This window comes from Neophocaena asiaeorientalis, unplaced genomic scaffold (genome assembly GCF_003031525.2).
Source record: "Neophocaena asiaeorientalis asiaeorientalis breed wild unplaced genomic scaffold, Neophocaena_asiaeorientalis_V1.1 scaffold589, whole genome shotgun sequence".
Taxonomy (NCBI): Eukaryota; Metazoa; Chordata; class Mammalia; order Artiodactyla; family Phocoenidae; genus Neophocaena; species Neophocaena asiaeorientalis.
In genome coordinates this window covers 883,701-908,104 of record NW_020172683.1, presented here as the reverse complement: position 1 = coordinate 908,104, position 24,404 = coordinate 883,701, and the positions used below count along the sequence as shown (strand labels likewise).

General features: G+C 47.1%; 1 protein-coding gene across 2 annotated transcripts; it reads right to left on the bottom strand.

The window, feature by feature from the left end:
- Window positions 1-10,105: 10,105 nt before the first annotated feature.
- On the bottom strand, window positions 10,106-24,132 carry MYOC (myocilin). 2 transcript variants are annotated; one of them, XM_024739831.1, is made up of 3 exons: window positions 23,565-24,132; window positions 13,092-13,217; window positions 10,106-11,465 (listed from the first exon to the last, which is right to left on the bottom strand). In XM_024739831.1, the coding sequence occupies exons 1-3, from the start codon at window positions 24,076-24,078 to the stop codon at window positions 10,681-10,683; spliced, it is 1,425 nt and encodes a 474-aa protein (XP_024595599.1). In that variant the 5' UTR covers window positions 24,079-24,132; the 3' UTR covers window positions 10,106-10,680. The 2 variants fall into 2 exon arrangements, with proteins under 2 accessions (XP_024595599.1, XP_024595600.1); XM_024739832.1 differs by lacking the exon at window positions 13,092-13,217 and having other exon boundaries at window positions 23,565-24,000.
- Between the last annotated feature and the right edge of the window lie 272 nt (window positions 24,133-24,404).

Below are 24,404 nucleotides of genomic sequence, written 5' to 3'. Positions count from 1 at the left end.
ACTTTTCCTTCTCTGAGACGGTGGAGTAACTGACGTGTGGGAACAGAGGCTGCACAGAATGAGGGCATTTCTTCAAAGACCATGAGCTGAGGTGTGGGAAGGGTCATATCCTGAGCTGATCTGGAATCAAAAGGTGAGTCATTTGGGCTTCCTCCTAAGAACAAACCTTTCCAGCCAGCAGGCCAGGCTGGCGAGCTCAAGCCATTGCAACTCACGTTCTGAGAATGGCCATGTCACCCCGTAAGTGTGACCAGGTATCCAGGAATGAAGACTCATCCCTTACTCCTTTGGAAATGGCTTGGCACCGAGGCAGAACTGGAGGGTCACTTGACTCTGTACTGGAGTCTTTGAAGCCAGGCAGACGTAGGTTGAGATTCTATGTCTATGCCCCCTGGGGAAGCTACCTAATTTCTCTGCTGCTCAGTTTCCCCATTGGCTCACGGGGGATCATAATAACTTACCTTGCAGAGTTACTGTGGTTACCAAACAGAATACTGTAAAAGGATATCCCACATCCGACACTAAAGAGGTCCCACTGCTGTTATTTTTCTTCTCAATATCAAGCCTCCGGTATCTCTGCCAGGTGCATATCTGAATAAGTAGCCTTGTCAATCCTATGTCCCTTTCCTGTTCTTGAGAAGGTAAGTGCTCCAGGAAGAGGGCGGCTCTGCGTGTGTCAGTGATGCCAAACAGCCCTGTGAGAGAAGGGCTCCATGGAAGTGGCACTCGTTAGAGGGGAAGCAGCACCGACAGGGCCCAGCTGTGCAACCTGGGGAGAGACAGTTCACCTCTCTGGGCCTCCGTTTCCTCAGCTGTTCCCTGGGGGAAGCCATAGCTGCCCTTGGTTTCCATATCACAAGAGTGGGTTAATAATACCTGTTCTATCTAAGGTCGGGAGGACCTTGCTCTTCCCCCACAGCAGGTATTTGAATGAGAAAATGTCTGCCTCGTGACAGGGGTGGGACTGGGGAATGGGAGGAGGGGGGGTGGGCTGTAGGGAGGACCCACTGAGAACATGGCAGTGAAAGTCCTCTGCAAAAAAAAAGTCCTCTGCCATGTTGGACCCAGGCAGAGCAGTCCCAACCCCTGAAGCATGTTTGCTGGTGCTTTTGTTTTAGATTCACAGGTGCGGTGAATCTAAATCCTCTGAGTGCAAGGCCATGGCAGAGAAAGGCTCCATGGGCAACAGCATTAACCTCCCCTACAGAGACCTGGCCTCCGAGGTGACCAAGCGCCGAATCACCATGACCATGAGGTATTTCCGGGGTCTCTGGTGGGGGTTAGGATGGAACATAAATGCTGATCCTCACCAAGTTCCGTAAAATGCCTCCAGATGCTGGTTTATGTAAATGTATTCATCCATTGCAGCAAGGCAGATTTTTTTTTTTTACATCTTTATTGGAGTATAATTGCTTTACAATGGTGTGTTAGTTTCTGCTTTACAACAAAGTGAATCAGTTATACGTATGTTCCCTTATCTCTTCCCTCTTGCGTCTCCCTCCCTCCCACCCTCCCTACCCCACCCCTCCAGGTGGTCACAACACACCGAGCTGATCTCCCTGTGCTATGCGGCTGCTTCCCACTAGCTATCTATTTTACATTTGGTAGTGTATATATGTCCATCCCTCTCTCTCGCTTTGTCAGAGCTTACCCTTCCCGCTCCCCATATCCTCAAGTCCATTCTCTAGCAAGGCAGATTTTACAGATGAGAAAACACTTTGTCACCCACTGTGGGAAACAGACCCTTGTCACGTGATCCTTCAGTAGGCAATGATAAGGGCGCTGGGATGAACTTCAGGTCAGTGGCTCTTGACTGGGGAGTGAGGATCACGTTGATAATCAGCTGGAAGTTATGATGTACCCTCTCAGTGTAAAAATGCATGACTTTGCAAAGTTTGGGAACAGCACGGACTCCCCGAAGCTTGTCCTCATTCCCAGCTAGGCTGTAAGCTCCCTGCAAGGACTGCTTTTCTCCTTCATGACTCTGCACCTGGTGCCCAGGACTGTGCTAGCATGCCCTTAGAAAGGGGAGGCCTCGACAGCTTATCTGGCGCAAAGGAGAGGGTTTGCCTGCCTTGCAGTAGTTAGCTGCCTGAGCTGCATGCTGGAGTTCTCCAACAAATCCACTGCCTGACACCTTCCCCTGATTGTAGGCTCAGTGGATAAAATACAGGATGCCTAGTTAAATTTGAACTTTAGATGAACAACAAAAAGGGGTTTTTTTGGCCTAAGTAAGTCTGTGTGACATTTGTGATATACTTACAGTAAAAAAAGTTATTTATCTGAAATTCCAATTTAACTGGGCACCCTGTATTTTCCTTTGCTAAATCTGGCAAGCCTACGATGGCCACTGTGGGATGCTCTGCACTCTTTCTGGTCTGAGATCCCCCAGATCCAGTCAGGTGCCCAAGACATCTCATATATAAAGGTATATAAAGAAAACATTAGGATTCCAATTTATATGAACACTGAGCTCTATTGAAATTGATGTTTGGTTGGATGCTGCACCTTCCCTGTGTGTCAGGAGGTTGTGTGTAGCTTGAGACTTTCCACGTGGGAGGACGGGAGCTGCAAAGCTGGAGGAAGGCCACCTTCACTGGACTGCTTCACTCACTCGCAGCAAATGCCAACATGTTGCAGTTTGTCTGTGTGAGTTAAGTGGACTTATAAGTTATTGTGTCTAGTCTTTTTTTTTTTTGGCGGTATGCGGGCCTCTCACTGTTGCGGCCTCTCCCGTTGCGGAGCACAGGCTCCGGACGCGCAGGCTCAGCGGCCATGGCTCACGGGCCCAGCCGCTCTGCGGCATGTGAGATCTTCCTAGACCGGGGCATGAACCCGTATCCCCTGCATCAGCAGGTGGACTCTCAACCACTGTGCCACCAGGGAAGCCCTATTGTGTCTAGTCTTAATGAATGCAACCCTCAACAGAGAAAAGTGGCCTAACAAATTTCTGCCAAGAAACCTGGATTGAAGTCATTCTAATAATGCAGATATGAGTAAACAACAATTGGCAGAGCTGACACTTTTGGTGTGAGTTCTGTGGGTATAGTATGAGCTTAAAAATAATGATTTTATGAAATCTGACAAGTTGGCTCAAAATAAAAATTATTGATTTGAAATAGGGACCTCCGTCCAGTTTGTTCACAGTGCTTCTTGACTTTAGAGTTTGTTGGGATGTAAGATATTAGTGAATTGATTTTAAAAATTATGTACAATTTCTTAGTTAACATAGGTATGGAGTTTTAAACTTTTACAGATGGGGCTGCGTGGCAAATTTGACACCACTGGTTAGACTGTGGAGTGGGCATTGTCTCCAGGGTGCTGTGGTCACTATGTTCTAAAATCCACTCAGGAAGGAAGAGATCCCACAGTTCTGGGGCCTCTCCTGGCTTCCTTCCTGGTTAGCCCCTCCCCATTCCCCCACATCCCTGCAGCAACATTAGGTAGGCATCAGCTCTCACTGGAGATGCAGCAGTGAACTTGTGATCAGGAAATCTGAGTTTGGATTCCAGTTCTGTATTTTTTTTGTGTGTGTGACCCATCTCCCTTTTTACTTTATTTTATTTATTTATTTATTTATCTATTTATGGCTGTGTTTGTCTTCGTTTCTGTGCGAGGGCTTTCTCCAGCTGTGGCAAGCGGGGGCCACTCTTCATCGCAGTGCGCGGGCCTCTCACTATCGCGGTCTCTCCTGCTGCGGAGTACAGGCTCCAGACGCGCAGGCTCAGTAGCTGTGGCTCACGGGCCTAGTCGCTCCGCAGCATGCGGGATCCTCCCAGACCAGGGCTCGAACCCATGTCCCCTGCATTGGCAGGCAGACTCTCAACCACTGCACCACCAGGGAAGCCCTCCAGTTCTGTATTTTACTGGCCATATGACCCGGGTAAATCGTCTTCTGTCTCAGCTTTCTCAGCTGAAAAACTTAACAGGGGTGAGCTGTCCTTGAGAATCTGAATGTAGTTAGTTTCTAGTTAGTTTCCAAGTCCCTAGACCAGAGTAGGTGTTCATTCAGCAAACAGTTAATTCTGAATCTCTAATCACTTAACTGGCTAGTCGTATTCCCTTGAAGGCAGGGTTTGCCCAGACCTGAGTAGAATGGAGATGCCTGGTGCATTCTAGCAGATGGGAAGGAGAACCTGGCAGGCTGGAGGTGGGGACGGGGGCGGGTAGGGGGTGACTAGGCAGAAAGGAGAGCTGAAGTGAGCCTAGGCTGAACTAGCCAGAGAATAGCTGGTATGCAAATAAAATATTGAGAGAGAGCAAGCCTGCCCTGGGCTGAAACTACAGAGAGCTGGCTGGTAGGGGTGGACCCCAGCTACACTGGTTCCATGGGACCAGTGGAGATGGTTAAATTGTCTCTGAGAAGAGCAGACACACAAAGTGTAAATAGAGTGTATCTTATCTTTGCCAGGTGATGGCTCTGTAAACGTGGGTAGGTGAGTCAGGATGTCCTCCAAAATACTGTATGCTCTTTAGGTGCTGGGATCTGGGGGTTCTTTTTAAAAATCCCACCTTTAAATGACATTCAGTGTGCCTTTCTTCCCAGAGAAGAGAGATTTACCAAGAAAAGTGATGAAGCCGGGGAGATACCCTCAGATATGGATTTGGGACAAGCTCGTCCTCCTAGTGCAGCTGGCTCCGAAGTACCCCCAGCCCCACCTCCTTCTCCAACTGAAGACTCCAAAGTTTCCTTCTTAAGCACCTAAAACATCAATCATTTTGAACTAGACTTTGACAGAAAACTCCATAAAACAGTTTCCGTGAAGTCACTGGGGTTGGCTTTGAAGACTCTCTTGGAAAATCTTTGTTCTTTCTTTCCTAGTTTTCTTCTCCTACAACCACTGTTGAGCATTGTTTATCCTTACTTATGCACTTAGAGTAATCTTTGGTTTCTCAAGCCAAGTCTCTGATGTCTCTGTTTGGTCTTTAATCTATGCCACACGGTAGAACACTTATGGTAGTCAGTTGTATTTGAATTAAAAAAAAAATGATAAGGCCTCAGTGTTTGTTACTAAACCTGGATGAGTGAAAATCTGAATTTAAAGATCTGAGCTCCGGAGAACCCTGAGGGCTTTGGGTTTTCAAACCTCAGCCTGGGACGTGACAGTTTTGTGGCCTTTTGTGGGATCTCCTGGGCTTGGACTGGGCTGCATTTCACATTGATGGACGACATTTTCAAAGTTTGTTTCTTGGAGATTTTTAAGTGAATTCCAAACTCTAACAGAAGAAACTTAACTTCAACAGCAGCCAAGCGCAGAGTGGCTTAGTTAGGGAGGAGGGACATACTGCTCAGGTCTCATGCTCAAGACTCCCCAGAGCGCTTCTAAGGACCCACAGGACTCTTCTGAAGAGTCAGAAAGCATTTAAAGAGGTGATCATTCAAATCCACTGTCCTCAGCTGCCGTTGGGGAGGGGGAAATTTCCTCCTCTATTCCTCTTGAGTCCTGGTGGTTAGACTAATAGTAAAATTGACAAGACAGATGAACAGGAGAAAGAGAAATAAATTTTAATTCATGTGCCTGGAGGTCTCATGGAATTGGGACCAAAGAAGTGGCCAAAGCAGGCAGTTTTTATACTTTTTAGACAAGGAAACAATACATTTGTGAGGAATAGGTAGGACAAAGAAATTTAGGTTTTGGGGTGCTCAATTAATGAAGAATCTAAACAGAGTTTGGGCTTGGAGTAGTAAATAAAAGAAGTAACAAGATTTGTTTACACAGGCTTCTCAGCCCGAATTCTCTCTCTGACCATAAGTGTGTCTGTTTATGTGAGAGATTTATTTCCTACTTTAAGGGTCAGACAGAAAGGAGGGTCAGAGTATTCCTCTTGCATTGGCCGTTGCTTAGGTAACTTATTTAAGATAATCCATACGCCATTGAGGCACATTTTGGGGTGGCCTGCCCTGGCCCCCAACAGGGCCATCTTTTATTGCATTCACTTCTTCAGAGTCCTTGTGGGTGTTCTCCCTCCAAGCCCACCCTTATGTGTGCTCAGGTCCCCTCCCCACATAGCGGGCTGTGCTGTTGATGTGGAAGTCAGGTTCCTTCTTGTGGTCTGCTGCCGCAGCAGTGAAACAGGGGGAACATGCCTGGAGCACCTGTCATCGCCAGCTGGGGGCTCAACACACACATGACCTCATCCTCAGTCAGATGAGAGAACAAGCCTGCACTGTCCAATAGGGTAGCCACTAGCCACAGGTGACTACTTAAACATAAATTCATCAAAATTAAATATAACATTCAGTTCCTTGCACTAGCCACATTTCAAGTGCTCAATAGCTACATGTGGCTGGTGGCTACCATACTGGATGTTACAGATATAGAGCATACTGTGGTTACAGAAAGTTCCGTTACCGCTGGAACAGAGGTTAACTGACTAGTCTAGGGTCACACAGCCAGTTAAGCATAGAATCAAGGAGGGAAGATGGTGGGAAGGGGTACCCCTTGAGGTAGTTTTATTTCTGATTGTTTCTGGGCAAGTTCCAGGATATTTTTTCTGTTTATTCATGTGTTCAAAATATTAAGTACCTACTGTGTGAGCTGGACACTGTTCTAGGGACATATTATTATTTTGGCTTTGTTAAATCTTGGTCATGAGTCTATTCATTTATTTATTTTTAACATCTTTATTGGAGTATAATTGCTTTACAATGGTGTGTTAGTTTCTGCTTTATAACAAAGTGAATCAGTTATACATATGCATATGTTCCCATATCTCTTCCCTCTTGTGTCTCCCTCCCTCCCACCCTCTCTATCCCACCCCTCTATGTGGTCACAAAGCACCGAGCTGATCTCCCTGTGCTATGCGGCTGCTTCCCACTAGCTATCTATTTTACGTTTGGTAGTGTATATATGTCCATGCCACTCTCTCACTTTGTCACAGCTTACCCTTCCCCCTCCCCATATCCTCAAGTCCATTCTCTAGTAGGTATGCATCTTTATTCCCATCTTGCCCCTAGGTTCTTCTGATCTTTTTTTTTTTTTTTAGATTCCATATATATATGTTAGCATACAGTATTTGTTTTTCTCTTTCTGACTTACTTCACTCTGTATGACAGTCTCTAGGTCCACCCACCTCACTACAAATAACTCAGTTTCATTCCTTTTTATGGCTGAGTAATATTCCATTGTATATATGTGCCACATCTTCTTTATCCATTCATCTGTTGATGGATACTTAGGTTGCTTCCATGTCCTGGCTATTGTAAATAGAGCTGCAATGAACATTGTGGCACATGACTCTTTTTGAATTATGGTTTTCTCAGGGAATATGCCCAGTAGTGGGATTGCTGGGTCGTATGGTAGTTCTATTTGTAGTTTTTTAAGGAAACTCCATACTGTTCTCCATAGTGGCTGTATCAATTTACATTCCCACCAACAGTGCAAGTGGGTTTAGGGACATATTACTGAACAAAACAATCACTGCCCCCGTGGAATTTACACTCCAGTGTGGGAAGACTGACAAAAGGTATATATAATTTAAAAACAACGGATTATATGTTAGGAGATGTTAAATGTAATGGAAAAGACATTTAAAAATAATAAGACAGGGTAAGAAAGATTAGAAGTGGCAGAGGAAGAAGCAGGTGAGTTGCAATTTTATTTTATTTTTTATTTTTTTGGGGGGGTACGCAGGCCTCTCATCGCTGCGGCCTCTCCCGCTGTGGAGCACAGGCTCTGGACGCGCAGGCTCAGTGGCCATGGCTCACGGGCCCAGCCGCTCCGCGGCATATGGGATCCTCCCGGACCGGGGCACGAACCCACATCCCCTGAATCGGCAGGTGGACTCCCAACCACTGTGCCACCAGGGAAGCCCGTGAGTTGCAGTTTTAAACAGGGTGGTCTGGGTAGGCCTCATTAGGAAGGTGATATCTGAGTAAAACCTTGAAGACAGTGATGGAGTTAGGTGTGTGGACATCAGAGAAGAGGGAAGAGCCAGTGCAAAGGCCTTAAGACAAAGGTGTATCCAGAAGAGGAGAAGGGGCCAGTGGGGCTTGGCTGGAGTAGAGTGAATCAGGGGCCATTAGTAGATGAAGTCACAGGTGGGGGCGGAAGGAGGTAGCTCACGTGGGGCTGTGTAAGGACTGACTTTGAATGAGCTGGGAAGGCATGGAGGGTTTCAGAAAAGGAGACACATGCTCTGGCTGTTTGTGTGGAGGACAGGCTGTACGACGGGAGGAAACAGAATCATTTCAGAGGCTACTGTAGTAATCCAGGAAAAAGACAATGATAATTTGGACAAGTAATAGTTGGGATGGTGAGAAAGGTGGTCAGATTCTAGATATATGTATTTGAAGATAGAACCAATAAAAGTTTCTGATGGATTGGATGAGGGGTTGCGAGAGAGAAGAGTAAAGGATGACCCCAAGATTTTTGGTCTGAGCAACCGGAGGGATGAAGTTTCCATCAGCTTCAAGACGAGTAGATTTGGAGTGTCTGAGGGGGTGGGATGGGAAAACTCAGAAATTCCATTCTTGTTCGCTTAATATGCCTAACAGACATTTAAATGGAGAAGTCAAGTGGGCAAATGAATGTATGAATCTGGAGGGAGTTCAGGAGCAGTCTGGGCTGGAGATATAAATTTGAGGCATTGTCAGCATAGAGATGGCATTTAAAGCCATGATGCTAGACGAGATCACCAGACGAATGAGTAGATAAACCCTAAAGTGAGCCCTGGGGTGCTACAATCTTAAGAGGTTGGGGCTATGTGATGGTTCATTTTATGTGTCAACTTGGCTGAACCAGGGGTGCCCAGATTAAACATTATTTCTAGATGCGTCTGTGAGGGTGTGTCTGGATGTGGTTAGCATTTGAATTGGTGGACTCAGTAAAGTAGATCACCCTCCGCAGTAAGGGTGGGCATCATACAATCCATTTAGGGCCTGAAAAGAACAAAAAGGTGGAGGAAGGAGGAATTCACCCATTTTGCTCCCTGCTGGCCTGTTTGAACTGGGACATTGGTCTTCTACCCTGCTCTGAGATTTACACCATTGGCTCCCCTAGTTTTCAGGCCTTTGAACTTGGACCAGCTTTCCTGGGTCTCCAGCTTGCAGGTGGCAGACAGTGGGACTTCTCCACAATTGCATGAGCCAATTCCTCATAATAAATCTCTTTTTATATCTGAATCTGTATTTATACTTATATATCTCCTATTGGTTCTATTTCTCTGGAGAACCCTAACACAGACTAAAAGGAAGAACCAGCAAAACAAACAAATAAAAACCAAGAAGGAGAAATCCATAATGGAGTAGGAGTTTAATGTCCTGGAAGCTAAGTGAAGAGTTTCCTTCTCCCTTCTGTTCCTCCTTCCATCACCCTCTTCTTCCATCCTGAAGCCAGAAGCAGTAGCTGGTGGAGGGAAAGAAAAGGAAACGTGGGCAGGGCTGTGCAAGCAGGGTTGGCCTTACCTATGTGTGTGCTGTGACCACTCATCTCATCACCCAAAAGTGTCTCGTCTTCCACTTTTCATTCAACACCTGGCAGCTACATGTCCTTAGAAGGGTGAATGACTTTATGCACTCTGACTTCTGGGTTTTCTAGGTTTTAAGAGTTTGCTACCAGTGGAGTAGAGTGGTAATACCCAGTTGTTATGGGCTGAACTGTCTCCCCGCCACTTCATATGTTAAAGTCCTAACCCCCAGTACCTTAGAATGTGACTGTCTTTGGAGCTAGACCTTTAAAGAGGTATTTAAATTTAGGTAAAGAGGTAATTAAATTCCTTAGGTCTGCTCACCTGAGGTTACAGCTTATGAAATTCATACCTGTGACAGCAAATAAGAACCAAAATAGAGCTAGGGTGAAAGAGGGTAAGTTGGAGAAAAGATAAAAAGATTGTTCGAGAAGGAGATGGGCGTAGGAAGGTATGGATTCCACTGTTTGCCTGCTGTCATCGTGGGTGACACCTCAAAACCAGGCATAATCCTCTCAGTTACACACACACACACACACACACACACACACACACCAAAATTTTAGCAGCCTGTAATCATACCTCCCAACCCAAAGGAATTATCTGATGGTTGGAATCTGTACTTTTCTCTTCAGCAAAGTATCCCACAAAGTTCAAGGAGAATATTGTGTAAGATTATTTTATTTCACAGGGCAAAGTTGCTGTAATATCCAACTGGATTCCACCTGTAGCATTAGAAGCCACCTGTAGTAAACACATTTTATATATGTTCAGCGCTGCTGCAGTAGCTGTTCCTCTGCCTTTAGGAGTGCTGCTCGTTATTATAGCTCATGGTAATCAGGCAACATGCAAGAGCAGGTGATGCATGGAACAGGTTCCACGTGGGGAAACATGTTTTTCCCAAACTATTCTCCAAACATATGTTATTTAGTCATTGAGGGCCATTTATTAAAAACTTTGTGGTTTTCATGAAGAAACTACTATGCATTATAGCTTTTGCCTCAAATCACCAGAAAACTTAAACTATTTTGGTTAAATATCCCTTTAAAAGCTGACAGAAGAAAAGAATATCTTTTATAATGTGGAATCATCTAAATCCCCAGACAGTTATTCCCGCCCAGTTGGACATGGTGACCATGCACATTCTTCTGGGTTAATGCAAGCTTGGAAAGCCAGAAAAGCTGCATGGGCATGGGCTGGCTGGCTGGCTTTCCCCTCAGGAACCCTCAACATCATTTCCTTCTGCCTTTTCTGCTAGCGCTTGGCGGCTTTTCACACCTGGGAGAGCCTGATGTCATAGGTGACCATGTTGAAGTTGTCCCAGGCAAAGAGCTTCTTCTCCAGGGGGTTGTAGTCGATCATGCTGCTGTACTTGTAGCGGTTCTTGAACGGGACCATCAGGGCCTTGCTGCTACCGGTGCTGGTGTCGTATGCGAAGTTGACGGTAGCATCAGGCAATGAATAGCTGCTGATGGTATACAAGGTGCTGCAGATGACGAAGGCGTTGGCGACCGACTGCTTACGGATGTTAGTCTCCCAGGTTTGTTCCAGCTCCAGATTCTCTGGGTTCAGCTTGGAGAGGACAATGGCGCCTTTGGCCGCCTCAGTGCTGTAGATGACCCAGAGTCCTGTCTCATCTACTGCCAGGTCGATGTCTGTGTAGCCGCCCCAGGAATAGGGGAACTGCCCGTGGTAGCCAGCTCCAGGGATTTCCTTCTCAGCCTTCAGCGTCTCGGTGTGCAGCTCGTATCTGATCACCGTTCTGGACTCTGCCCCCTGGAAGTAGAGGCTGCCCTGGTACACCACGGCGCCTGTGCTTTCCAGCGGCCTGGGCAGCACGTGTACCTTGGAAGGGTAGCCCTGCAGGAATTGGCTGATGAGGTCATACTCGAAAACCTGGCGGATGTCTGTGCCCACTGTGTCAATTCTCCACGTGGTCTCCTGGGTATAGGGGTAGGCGGCCTGGGGGTCTCTCATCCACACGCCGTACTTGCCCGTGAGTGTTTCAGCTGTTCTCAGAGTGACAGGTTCTCCTACCCAAATGAGTTCTCCACATCCTGGTGAATTAAAACAAATACCATGTAGCCACCATCTTTCCACAATGTGGAATCATGGCAGAGCCAGTAGAAGTGAGAACCCCAGAGACACACCATCTGGGTTTAAACTGGGCTTTGCCACGCATCACCTTATTTTGTCACTTATTGTGACTTTCAATAAGTTACTTTGCTCTCTAAGATTCAGTTTTGTGATTTATAAGGGGAGATAAGAGTAGTGTTTTGGGTAGTAGAGCTGTGGTAAGTTTTAAATGTAATTATACATGTTAAGTGCTTGGTATAGAGTAAATGCCCAGTAAATTTTCTGTGATCACTATGTGATATCAAAGTACAGTTGACCCTTGAACAACACGGGTTTGATCAGTATGGGTCCTCTTATACGTGGATTCTTTTCAATAAATACTTCTACTCGGTATCAGTTGTATAGATGAAGGCTGCACAGAGGGCTTCACACTGTATTTGTAATATTTGACTTAAGCCGGGCAACGTCTCATGATGTTCATTGCATTACTCTTTATGGCTTTCATGTCTGATTTATTTCATTATTATAAAAAATGAGACAATAATCAAGTCATTATAATAATCTCTAAGGGCTCTTTTTCAAGCCCTTCCCCAATGGACCACATACTTTAGCCATCATTTTACTATTTTTTTTTTTTTTTTTTTTTTTTTTTGCGGTACGTGAGCCTCTCACTGTTGTGGCCTCTCCCGTTGCGGAGCACAGGCTCCGGATGCACAGGCTCAGCGGCCATGGCTCACGGCCCCAGCCACTCCACGGCATGTGGGATCTTCCCGGACCGGGGCACGACCCCGTGTCCCCTGCATCGGTAGGCGGACTCTCAACCACTGCACCACCAGGGAAGCCCCAGCCATCATTTTAATATAATAAAATCTCAGTATGATTTTTTAAATGAAGAGTTGGTTGAAAAACTTAAATTTGATCGAATCACAATAAACCTCTGTATTTTAATGGGCATCTCAATTTCCTTACAGAAAGTGGAAACTCTTTGGTGCCCATATCTCAAAGAATCATATTCTGAATATCTCAAAACTCTCCATCCTCATGCATGCCCTCTGTACTAGCAATAACTGTCAACAACATGGATAGTCACTGTCTCTGAAAGACAGAGCCCTTGTCTTATAGTCAGGCTTTCAGGGAACACCTTTCAGAGGGTCAATTGTACTTTTCCTAAATACCCAAAGTTCAGAAAAGATACCTTTAGTAATAGACACTATGCTGGGATGGTCCATGGTGTCTGTCTGGCCCCAAGATAAAGATATGAAGGATCTACTGAAAAATGTTGTTTTTCAGGTGCAATCAATTCTATATGACAACCAAGTGGGTGGAACAAAGACATCTCTCATCTTCCCTCAGTGCAGCCCAGTCCCCATCCCAAGTGTAGGTGATAAGATACAGAGCTTTGCTAGGCAAAGACCAACGTCCTGCCAGTGTGCCCTGGAAAGGGAGCAGAAAGGGGGTTCTGTTCCTCTTCCCCTTTCCTGCCTCTGCTCCCAGGGAGGTTATTTGTCCACCCCACTCCCCCATAGTGGGCTGAGCAACTCTGAATGCAGAGCTAGACACAGATAAAGACCACATTGGTACAGAAGAGGAGAAATTTAACTCCATACCAGTGCCTCCCTCTTCACTCCTGGGTTGTCCAGATGGACTCTCCTTCAAGATTCGGGAAGCAGGAACCTCAGTTAATTCTGACTTCAATTCCTGAAAGTCCACGTTCTCCAAATTCCATTTAGAAACTACATTAAAAGAAAGAGGCAAAACTGTACTGTGAGGAAAAAGGCCTAAGGATAGACCATGTTGAGAATGGGATTTAAATAGGCTTCCAAAGACATGAGGATGTTTGAGATTTGTTTTAAGATAATAAATGGGGTTCAGGGACGGGGAGGGACAATGAAACAAGATTGGGCTATGCTGACCACTGTTGGAGCTGGGTGATGGATATGTTAGGGTTTGTATTAGTCTCTCTACTTTTGTGCATGTTTGAAAAATTCCATAATAAAAAGCTCACAAATAATAAATTGCATAGCAATGTGCCTAGCACAGAGTAGAGTATTCAAAATAAAGTAAGCTTGTACAAAATTAAAATAATTCCCACTAGAAGGTCTGATTTATGAGCAGGTGAGGTGTGATGCAGGGATACTGAGAAAATCCTTAGCATTTTCTGGGATGCCAGAAATTCAACAATTAACAATTCTCTGCCTGACTTAGGTGCTCTTGTCTCCTGTCATAATGCAAATGTTCCCGTAAGAAGTAACATATTAAGCTTCAACACGCTCGGCTGAAATATTCTGCCAGATCCCTTGCCAAGACCGTTTTAGACAAGGAAGAGAGTGTGCAGGTTTCCTGCAGGAATTTGGGAGACGGTTTGAGCCATGGAGGAGGGAAGAGGTGTGGATGACACTGGTTAGACATTAAGTCATCACAGTGTACCACGCATTGCTACTTTGACTTAGGATTATGGCATACAGCAGCCCTTGAATACAAGGAAAAAGTACAGCCACAGGAGCAGCTGTTTTAAAATGCAGGTTGGATTATGGTTCAGGTATGATGAGGCCAGCAGAGCAGGAGACAATTGCCATTAAAAAGATAGCTCGTGATACTCACTGATCCCTAGAGGGGGGGGACCCCACCCCCATAGAGGGCCACACGGTGAAGCACCAGGGTTCATCAGGAGGGAGGGGGAACATGGGTGAGAGCTTTGTTTTGATTTCCAGGGGAAGGAATGAGTGAGGCAGAGTAAGCAGGTTTAGGATTGGCTACTCTGAATAATTTCTGCAGGCTCTGAAGCGTAGGAGCTGTCCCCAGTTGTCTGGTACCTGGCCCGCATTGATCAGGGCAGGAGAATAGTCGCCCTGAGTGTGGGACCCGATGGAGGAGGGGTTGGGGGTGTAGGCTCCGAATTGGTTCATTTGCATATGAAAGGTGTGCTTACAGGTGAGTCATTTACTATCTTTAAGAATTGGCTAACCCTCTGAGGGGCAGTCCCTCCTGTTATCAGCAAAACCCAGATGTCAAAAGATATGCTTAAAACATCGGCCTTTTCTCTTCCTGAACGTCTCAGGCAGTCTGACCTGGCCCCCAGCCCAGCCGAATAGCAGGGAGGGCAGTCAGGGCAATGCCTGCGGCTGGGCTCCCACACAGCCCAGAAAGTCAGGAAGACATTCTCTGTCTTTCATCACTTGTTAGCTTAACTCTTCTAAATGTACCTCTCAGGCAATGAAACTCTTAACCCTCCTGGATGTGCCACATTTCATCAATCTTCAGCCGCACATTCTTTCACATTTTCACATGTCTGGAATCAAGGTACCCTCTTATAGTCGCTGGTATTCAGCTTAGGTGAACTACAGTACTAGAAAAGGCTCCCGTAAGGAGGTAGGGAAAGCACCCAGCTAAGAAGCACTAAGGCTTGGGCTGGGCCAGCGCGCTGGGGTTGGCCTTCAGGTGTAGCCCCTCCACCTCCCCTCCCGACCCCACAGCAGTCTCCACCCCTGCCTTTCATGCAGGGGCCTGGCCTCCAGGGGAGTGTGACTGCCCTGGAGGGGGTGTGTGCTCACACCCTGGGACGTTCCTCAGTCTAGACCGGGCCGGGTGACCGGTTATGAACTCTAAGCCAAAACGTGTAGCCAACTGAGGTCATCCTAGATATGCACTCCACACTCCAGGGGTAATTGGGAGTACCCCTAGGGACGTGGAAGGTCTTCGGTGTCCGCAGCCTTGGGAAGCTGTTTATCCATCCTGTCAGCCAGCCCCTCTGGAGCACCTATTAACTGTTAAGACTAGATGTGGAGAAAAAAGGTGAATAAGATACAGCTGGGCCATGGTTCCCTCTAGGAATGGATAATCTGGCAAAGTCCTCTTGGCCAGGAAGTAACATGGGTTCATTCCAGGCTACTTTGGGAACCAGGATCGGTTGGACCACCCAAACAGTTGCTGGAAAGTCCTGGGAAGTTAATTTGGTTCCTTGAATCTCCTTCTCCCTGTCTGAAGAGCTGTGGAGGTGAGGAAACTCCTCCGTTCTTCCCTCTAAAGATTGCCTTGACCTAGGAGGGTACCCAAGGCAGAGGCTGCTCTACTAGGTCAGATGTAGGTTCCCTAGACCAGACCAGTCGGGACCTGCGTGGGCAGCATGCGAGAGGAACAGGGTGCCCAAGGTCCCCTGTTCTTCTGTGCTGCCAGGAATAGGTAAGTGTGAGGAAGCCCCTTCCTTTACGAGGGGCTGACAGAGCTGTCTTCAACCGTCCCAGCCTCCTGAAGCCCAGGCCTCTGCCCTCTGTCTGCCTCTCCCAACCACTTGACTTATCTCTTAGGCCTAAAACACAAGGAGAGAGCCCTGACTCCTGGCTGTCAGAAGCCACCGCCCCCCGCCTTGCCTATGCAACCTCTGACACTGACCAGAGGCTCATACATTGTGGCCATTCCTCAAAGTCATGTCACTGAGCGAGTTCCCTGAGATGAACTGTTTTCCTTTCCTTTGTACCTTTCCTTAGACCACTGTTCCTCAGGATAATTCAAACTTTGTTTCCATTAATTCTCAGAACATAGGAGCTGGTGTCAAGTAACGTGAAGTGAGAGAGAAATACTGCAGTGACATCTGTACCAAGCTGGAGAGTTCCCTCACCCCACCCCAGCTCCCTGCCCTTCAGCTCCTTGACTCGCAGTTGCCATCCATCAAGGGCTACTGTGAGCCTGCCCTCCCCTGCACCTGGCTCCTTCCTCTGTACATCTGATACAAATTATTTCACTCTGTGAGTGTAGCTAGGATGGTCATATAATTCAGTGAGAAATTTTACTGAAAAGAAGATGTATATTGAGAAAAGTAGAGGCACACACCTGCAAGTCAGTGAGAAGAAAATTCAGAAAAATGGGGGACTTCCCTGGCGGTCCAGTGGTTAAGACTCCACGCTTCCAGTGCAGGGGGCTCGGATTCAGTTCCTAGTCAGGGAACTAAGATGCCACATGCTGGTGCGGAAATGCCCTCTCAGGAATTCCCTGGTGGTCCAGTGGTTAAGACTCCGCACTTTCAATGCGGGGGGCGCAGGTTTGATCCCTGGTCGGGGAACTAAGATCCCCACAAGCCACGTGGTGCAGCCAAAAGAAAAAAAAAAAAAGAAAGGAAAATGCCCTCTTTAGCCACAGGGAATAAAAAAAAAGTGAGGGGGAAACAAACCCAAACAGGCATTTTCCCAGGTAACTTCATTGAAGACATTTAAAGTACTGGCACTGAAATACTGAAAAACAGCTTCTTTGTGAAAAGAGATGATTAACAGGTATTTTTGCCCCTTTCTACATTTCAAAGCAGTTTTATATAAATTATTTATGTGATCTGATGCCTTCAAAAGTTTTAGAGAAATAGAATAAGGCTTTAGAACTGCAGTCTGCCCCTAATTTAACTATTGCCACCACTTACTAAGTGCCTCCTAAGAGCCAGGTCCTGTGCTAGGCTTTTGCTATCATTACCCCTATTCCACATAACAGTCCTAAGAGGGAACGTTATGATCTTCGTTTTGCAGAAGAGGAAACTGAGGCTCAGAGAGGTTAAGTTACTTGCCGAAGGTCACACAGCTGGTAAGTGGTGGAACTAGGACTTGAACCCACGTGTGCCATCGTCATGGCAGTTGTGAACCTTTCCACCCTGTGGTGGGGATGTGGGTCAGTTATAAATGTACTGCCTGTCAGTGCTGAATGCACCCTTCCATAGATGCTCTCTCAAAAAGAGACATTTCTCCTTTAAAGTGAGTATGATGTTAGGCTTTCTCAGTAGAGGGCGCTAGAGGGACACAGTGGTGGCGGGGGGGCAGTCTCCTGCAGTGTCCCGCTGGGGCTGGGCTAGCAGCAGGAGTGTGAGGACATCTGGTGGAGCTCTGCCTCAGGCACTTGCCAAGGATGTGGTTCTTCTGTGACCTTGCAGCCTCAGCCTGGCCATAACGTTTCCAGGACCCTCTCAACACCGCACCCAGAGTCCTTGCATGGGGACCCCCGTGCTCTGCAGACCTCTGCAAGCCCCTACCCTGGCTCTGCAGGGCTCCTGCAGCCTTTCCCAGACTCAGGAGATGTCCATTCCACCTCCAGCCTGGGCTAACCACCCAGCGTCTCTGCTCTCTGATGGGCTCAACCCCACCTTCCTCAATGATGTCGGAACCCATTCCAAGTTTGTCCTTCCTCTGTACCCTCCCTCAGCCCTAGGGTGCCATGTGGGGTTTATTTTATCTCATAGTTGCTCTTTCATCAGTTAATTCTTTATATTGAACATCCCTGACTTAACCTGCTATGTGGTATATGCCTCCTGCTTGAACTGAGACTGCTTCCAGAGGCTCTACACTGCTCAGCACCTTAGGGGGTGACCCACTCCTGGAGTTGACTCAGATTCCAGTGGGTGGCTCATGCACACACAGCTCCCAGGCGATTTTCCCAGAGAGACATCTTCCCGTCAGCTCTTCCTCCCCTACACGTGCCTGGCTGGTGCCCAGTTCCTTTCCTGGTCCCACCAAGGTCCTCAGGGCTCTAACCAGGGGGGTCTTTCTCCCTGGCCCCCTAACCCCCAAACCCTTTGCAAGAACCACACCTCATGTGCTTTCTTTGGAGTAAACAAGAATCACAATAAAACATAAGTTCGGGCTTCCCTGGTGGCGCAGTGGTTGAGAGTCCGCCTGCTGATGCAGGGGACACGGGTTCGTGCCCCGGTCCGGGAAGATCCCACATGCCATGGAGCGGCTGGGCCCGTGAGCCATGGCCGCTGAGCCTGCGCGTCCGGAGCCTGTGCTCCGCAACGGGAGAGGCCACAACAGTGAGAGGCCCGTGTACTGCAAAAAACAAACAAACAAACATAGGGTCAGGGAATGACTTCCAGAATGACTGTAAGGCCAGTTCTCAGTTGGCAGGTGGGATGGCTGGATTGCAAATCTGCTGGGTGCTGCTTGGCTGTGTCAGCCAGGAACACCTGGCAACGGTCAGATTCCCAGAGTAGAGTCGCCTGGCGTTAAGAAGCAAAGCCTGTGGGAGAGGATGCAGAGCCCAAAGGAAGGGAAGCCGTTGCGTGAAGGGGCCTGGCTGAGCCAGAAGTCATAGTTTCCTAATTCAGTCCTGCCATGTACCAGCTGTGTGACTCTGGGCAATTACTCAATTTCTCTGAGCCTCAGAATTCTTAGCTCAAACTATAAATGAAATGATCCTCAGTAAAAATGTAACAAAACTAAAATTTCTCTGGAATGTTTCAAAATCACTCAAATTTCATTCTGAATGTGGGAGAAAAACAAAAAGAGGTTATGAAAAGATTAAGGACTGTATTGTATCAGACAGCTAAAAAATTTTAGGGCTTTTGTTTGTTTCTATGAAAATTCAGTCCTTCTGTGGTTGAGAAGTTCATGTCTTATAAAATTTTGGAAATATTTTCTTCATGCTCTGTCCTATTTATATACTTATATGTAGATATATAAGCAAATGACATTGTAATGATTTTTGTAGTTATTTTCTATCACTGCCTGAAAAGTTAGGTCAGTATTATATACGTGAAGAGGATGAAGAAAAAGAAGGGTGCCAACATAATCACAGATTGTCGTGAATACTCTAGAAGGTGAATATTAGCTAGCAGACTACTGTCCTGGGTGCTGCTCCAACATATACTGTCTCTGGAATCAATGCATGTTACAGAAATGATATGTACACGTCGACATTTTGATCTATAAATGACATTCTTTTTTTTTGGCCGCACTGGGTCTTCGTTGCTGTGCGCAGGCTTTCTCTAGTTGTGGTGAGTGGGGGCTACTCTTCATTGCTGTGCACAGGCTTCTCATTGCTGTGGCTTCTCTTGTTGCAGAGCACACGGGCACACGGGCTCTAGGCACGCAGGCTTCAGTAGTTGCAGCATGTGGGCTCAGTAGTGGCGGCACGTGGGCCCCAGAGTGCACGGGCTTCAGTAGTTGCAGCGCATGGGCCCAGTAGTTGCGGCATACAGGCTCTAGAGTGCGCGGGCTTCAGTAGTTGTGGAGCACGGGCTTAGCTGCTCCACGGCATGTGGGATCTTCCCAGACCAGGGATCCAACCCCTGTCTCCTGCATTGGCAGATGGATTCTTAACCACTGCGCCACCAGGGAAGTCCCTATAAATGACATTTTTAAACAGTAGTGGAGCTCAAGCAAAAGAAGCCCTTCGTAGCTATAATCCATTTACTGGGTGGTCACTCAGTGCCAGGCACTGTGCTGGATGCTTTCCTGCGTTACTTCTAATTGGGGGGATTATTCTCCCCATCCTGTAAGTGACGAAGTAAATCTGCAGCACTTGTGTTGAGCAACTCTGGTGCCCCTCCCTGCATATCTTGCCCACCTTTTTCTAGCCATTGCTGTGTCAACCTCTGCAAGAACAAGCCTGGTGCTCACATCTGTGGATCAGGGAAGTGCAATATACCCCATGGGATGATCCTTGGCCAACAGAGTATCGAATCTGGGAAGGAATGCTCCCTTTCTCTGTTGCATTCTACACAGATTCTCAGAAGTCTTGATGGGGTACAGTCTTTGCTGCTCACCATGGGGACCAGTTGAGGAAGGGCCCTCCCCCACTGCCCCATGCTGGTTCTCTTTCCTTCCCTGTCACACTCTCCCCTGTCCCCGATTCTCCTCCTTGGGATCGTGGCCCATACAAACACTGCACACAAGCCCTCATCCCAGGTTCTGTTCTCTGAGAGTCCAAAGCAGACGAGAAATAAAGGGGAAGGTGGGATTTCTCTTGTGATGCTATAAGCAACTCTAGTTTCTCTTTTGGTAATCTGTATTTTCTATTTATTTAAAAGATTTAAAAGATTATTTAAAAGATTTCTAGACATTTCACTACAGAATTATTACTACAACATCTTATATGCGTATATTATTTCAACTCACACACACACACGTATAAACAAGTGACTTCCGTGATTCTAAGGACATTTTTTTTCTATGTGATAACTACACAATAAAGAAGATGGTGGTGGCAGTTCGAATTACAGGTGGAGTCAGGAAAAGTCCACCTCCTCAGGCCTTTCCTCTGCCCACTCGGCCTCACTAAGCCCTCAGTCCCACACCCTCCATCCCTCAGTTATTGCCTCTCCTGCCTAAAGCACACCTACACCTGAATCCCAGCCGCACCAAACACCCTTTACTCTCAAATCTAGGACCTTGAAGCACATCTTTTGTTCCAAGCGCTCTTTCCCTGATGTTTAAATGTAACTTTTCTGTCATTCATCTTTAGGTTCTATAAACTAGAGGTCATGTCAGGGTCCTGAAGAGCCACTAAACATCGGGGGAGGGGCTTGAATTCTAGTCCTGGCTCTGCCACTAGAGGGCTGGTGACCGGGAACCTCTGAGCAGCCTCTCTGGGCCTAAGTTCCACATCTGCACAAATGAGCCAGAGGCATCAGATGCTCTCGAGGCCCCCTTTCCAGCTATACATTCTTGTACTAATGTAATTTCCTGCTCATGAAAAACCCACTGCTAGAAAAGAGCTTCCAAGTCTGTAGTTCACTATAATGGGCTGTTGTCTTTATTTCAAAAGTAGAGCAGCTGGAAAGGACAAAAAGAAATATAAAATCAGGGCTTCCCTGGTGGTGCAGTGGTTAAGAGTCCGCCTGTCAATGCAGGGGACACGGGTTCGAGCCCTGATCTGGGAAGATCCCACGTGCCATGGAGCAACTAAGCCCGTGCGCCACAACTACTGAGCCTGTGCTCTAGAGCCCATGAGCCACAACTACTGATCCCACGTGCCACAGCTACTGAAGTCCGTGTGCCTAGAGCCTGTGCTCTGCAATGAGAAGCCACCGCAATGAGAAGCCCGCACACTGCAATGAAGGTACAATGCAGCCAAAAATAAATAAATAAAACAAATAAATTTAAAAATATATGTATATAAAATCAGAGAACACATTGAATAAACTCCCAAAAACTTGTTAAATGACCACAAGACAATAAAAAAAATGTTTCCTCTATTTTCTCTCTCTCTCTGTCTCACACACACACTCTCTCTCTCTCTCTCTCTCTCTGTGTGTGTGTGTGTGTCTCTCTCATGGGTTCTGTTCATTCAGTTAACAGTCTGAAATACGTAATGCCTCATAACACTTTTATTAATAATGATTCTTTGTGCTCAAAGACTCAACTTCAGCAAGTCTCAGCACCATCACTGCTCAGCTGTTCAACCTGGGATCCCTTGGCATCTTGTGATCTTACTTCCCTTCATTGTAAAACTTAGAATTGGATCTCTTCCAACTCTATCAATACAGGATTTTTTTAAATCCTTTATACCTTAGAGTCATTTCATTTGAACCCTACAAAAATCATTATTCACAACAGGAATTTTCATTGCCACGTTATGGATGAGAAACCAAGGTGCAGAGACTAAATGATTTGCCCAAGGTCACACCCAGGCATGGAGCCTTGGGTTTTCTGGTGTCACATCTGTGCAGATTTTGCCTTTCATGCAGAGCCTCTTTAGAAGATAATTTCCCTTCATTTTAATTTGAAGATTTTTCAAAGCTTTTGGAAAGTTGACAGACAGTACAATAAACCCCCCATGTGTTGTTCACTTAGATTCACCAACTGCTAATATTTTGTCACATTTGTATCATCTTTCTTTCTCTCTCTCTTTATATATTTACAGTCTTTGCAAACCATTTGAAAGTAAATTGTAGACATTCTGATGCCTCACCCCTAAGTGCTTGAGTATGTATCTCCTTAGAACACGGATATTCTTCATAACCACAATACCATACCTCACCCAAGAAACTGAACACTAATCCAATAACACAACCTGATAAGCAGTCTATATTCAAATTTCCTCAAGGATCCCAAACCTGTCCCTTGTAGCTTTGTCCCCCTGGATGCAGGGGCCACTCCAGTATCATGTACTGCCTTTGGTTACTACATCTCTACAGTCTCCTTTAATCGAAAACAAGGCCCCCACCCCCAGCTCCCGTTTTTTTTCTTTCTTGATGTTGACATCTTTGAAGAGCCCAGGCTAATAGTCCCGTAACTGGATTTGCTTGCTTGTTCCCTCATGATTGGAAAACTTATTAAACTGAATATTTGGGAGCAGAGTTTCACAAAAAGTGACACAAATACTTTCTTCCCAACTACTGGGAAGAGTGTCTCTCCTCCCTCAGTGTACACTCATGGACTCACCTGGCAGGGACCAGGATGAACAGAATGACATCTCAGGTAGCAAAAGCCACTTCAAAGTGACTTAAAAGCAGAGGTTCTCAGATTGGACCAAGAGCAGGAAAATTTCCAGAACAACATATTGAGGGAACCCACACTGGGTTGCTGCCTCTTTATTTTGCCCAGGAAGGACACTTTAAAAAAAAAACCCTACCACCTATCATCATTTCATAAATCTATTGTCATTTCATAAACAGAGGTCATTTTAACAACAAAAGGTAAGCGTCAACAATCTCTGAACAAAGATTCACAAAAGGACAGTTCTCTAAAAAGGATAGTTGGCAACTTTCTCCTGATCCTATATATTTGCATCTCACCTGGTCTTTATATTTCTCATTTTGCTATGGATTGTGAAAACTGTCATGGGTAGGCACAAGAACTCAGAACCGGGGCTTCCCTGGTGGCGCAGTGGTTAAGAATCTGCCTGCCAATGCAGGGGACACGAGTTCGAGCCCTGGTCTGGGAAGATCTCACATGCTGTGGAGCAACACAACTACTGAGCCTGCATTCTAGAGCCCGTGTGCCACAACTACTGAAGCCCGCGCACCTAGAGCCCGTGCTCTGCAACAAGAGAAGCCACCGCAATGAGAAGACCGCGCACCACAACGAAGAGTAGCCCCCACTCGCCGCAACCAGAGAAAAACCCTCACGCAGCAACGAAAACCCAACGCAGCCAAAAAATAAATTTAAAAAATAATAATAAAAAAGAACTCAGAGCCACGAACCTCAACAGAACTCTTGGGAGCTAACTCACTAGCAACATGTGAAAGTGACTGCTTTGCCCTCCTTAACTTGCCTGACTCACGCTAGATGCGTGGTCTCCAGGAGAAAGGAGAGGGCAGGAAGGGCAGGGCTGGCCACCTGTAACAGGTTTCCGTGAACCATGCCACCTTCACCCCATGGTGTTACCTTCCTTGGAGCCTGGTGGCACGTCCTCAGAGGTGCTGCGGGCCTGGGGACACAGGCCCCTCCTCAGGCTCGCTACCTCCTCGCTACTGCTTTCCAACCTCCTGGCCAGATCCCCGTTCTCTTCCTCCAGTCGTCTCTTCTCCTCCTCCAGAGCTGACTTGTCACGGACGAGGTGGCTGTAGGCTAACTCCAGCTCCCTCTGCAGCCCCTCCTGGGTGTCCCAGGGCATGGCAGCCTGGCCCAAGGTCAGGCGGTGGAGGAGGGCCTCCAGGGACCTAAGCCGGGCTTTGGTGGACTCCAGGGCTGCGCGCTGTTCGCTGCTGTCTCTCTGTAGGTCCTGGATGGCCGACATGGCCTGGCCCTGCTCGAGGCAGCTGGACTCATTGGGGCTGGCCACGCTGAAGGTGTACTGGCATCGGCCACTGCGGTCGTTGGCCTTCCGGAACTGTGCTGTCCTGGCACCCACACCCCATACCAGACAGGCCAGCAGCAGCAGCAGCTGGACAGCTGGCATCTCGGGCCTGCAGTGGCAGCAACGTGCACAGGAGCCCTCAGAGCAGCCGCTGGACGAGGCTCCCTCTGGAACTCTCCCCTGCGCCGCGAGGTGTCTGGCTGGGTGGCCCAGCTGATTCCTGCCCTGGCTGCACAGAGGTTTATATATACTGGGGGAGGCAGCCCTGCGTGGGGGGAGGATGATGCGGCCACGTGAGGCTGGGTGAGGCCGTGCACAAGGGGGGGCGCTGTTTTCACACTGCCAGCAAGTCTTAGAAAATGACCTTCCAGAAGTCTGTTTTGAATTTCTTTTAAAAAAGAATGTCCCACTTTATGCACCCCATATCC

Excerpts from the sequence above, each read along its gene's own strand:
- MYOC (XM_024739831.1), bottom strand. The coding sequence starts at position 24,078 with ATGCCAGCTGTCCAGCTGCTGCTGCTGCTGGCCTGTCTGGTATGGGGT. Across the intron at positions 13,218-23,564 it reads GCCACCAGGCTCCAAGGAAG|TTTCTAAATGGAATTTGGAG; the intron begins GTAACACCATGG and ends CTTTTAATGTAG. Across the intron at positions 11,466-13,091 it reads GAGTGAAGAGGGAGGCACTG|GATGTGGAGAACTCATTTGG; the intron begins GTATGGAGTTAA and ends TTAATTCACCAG.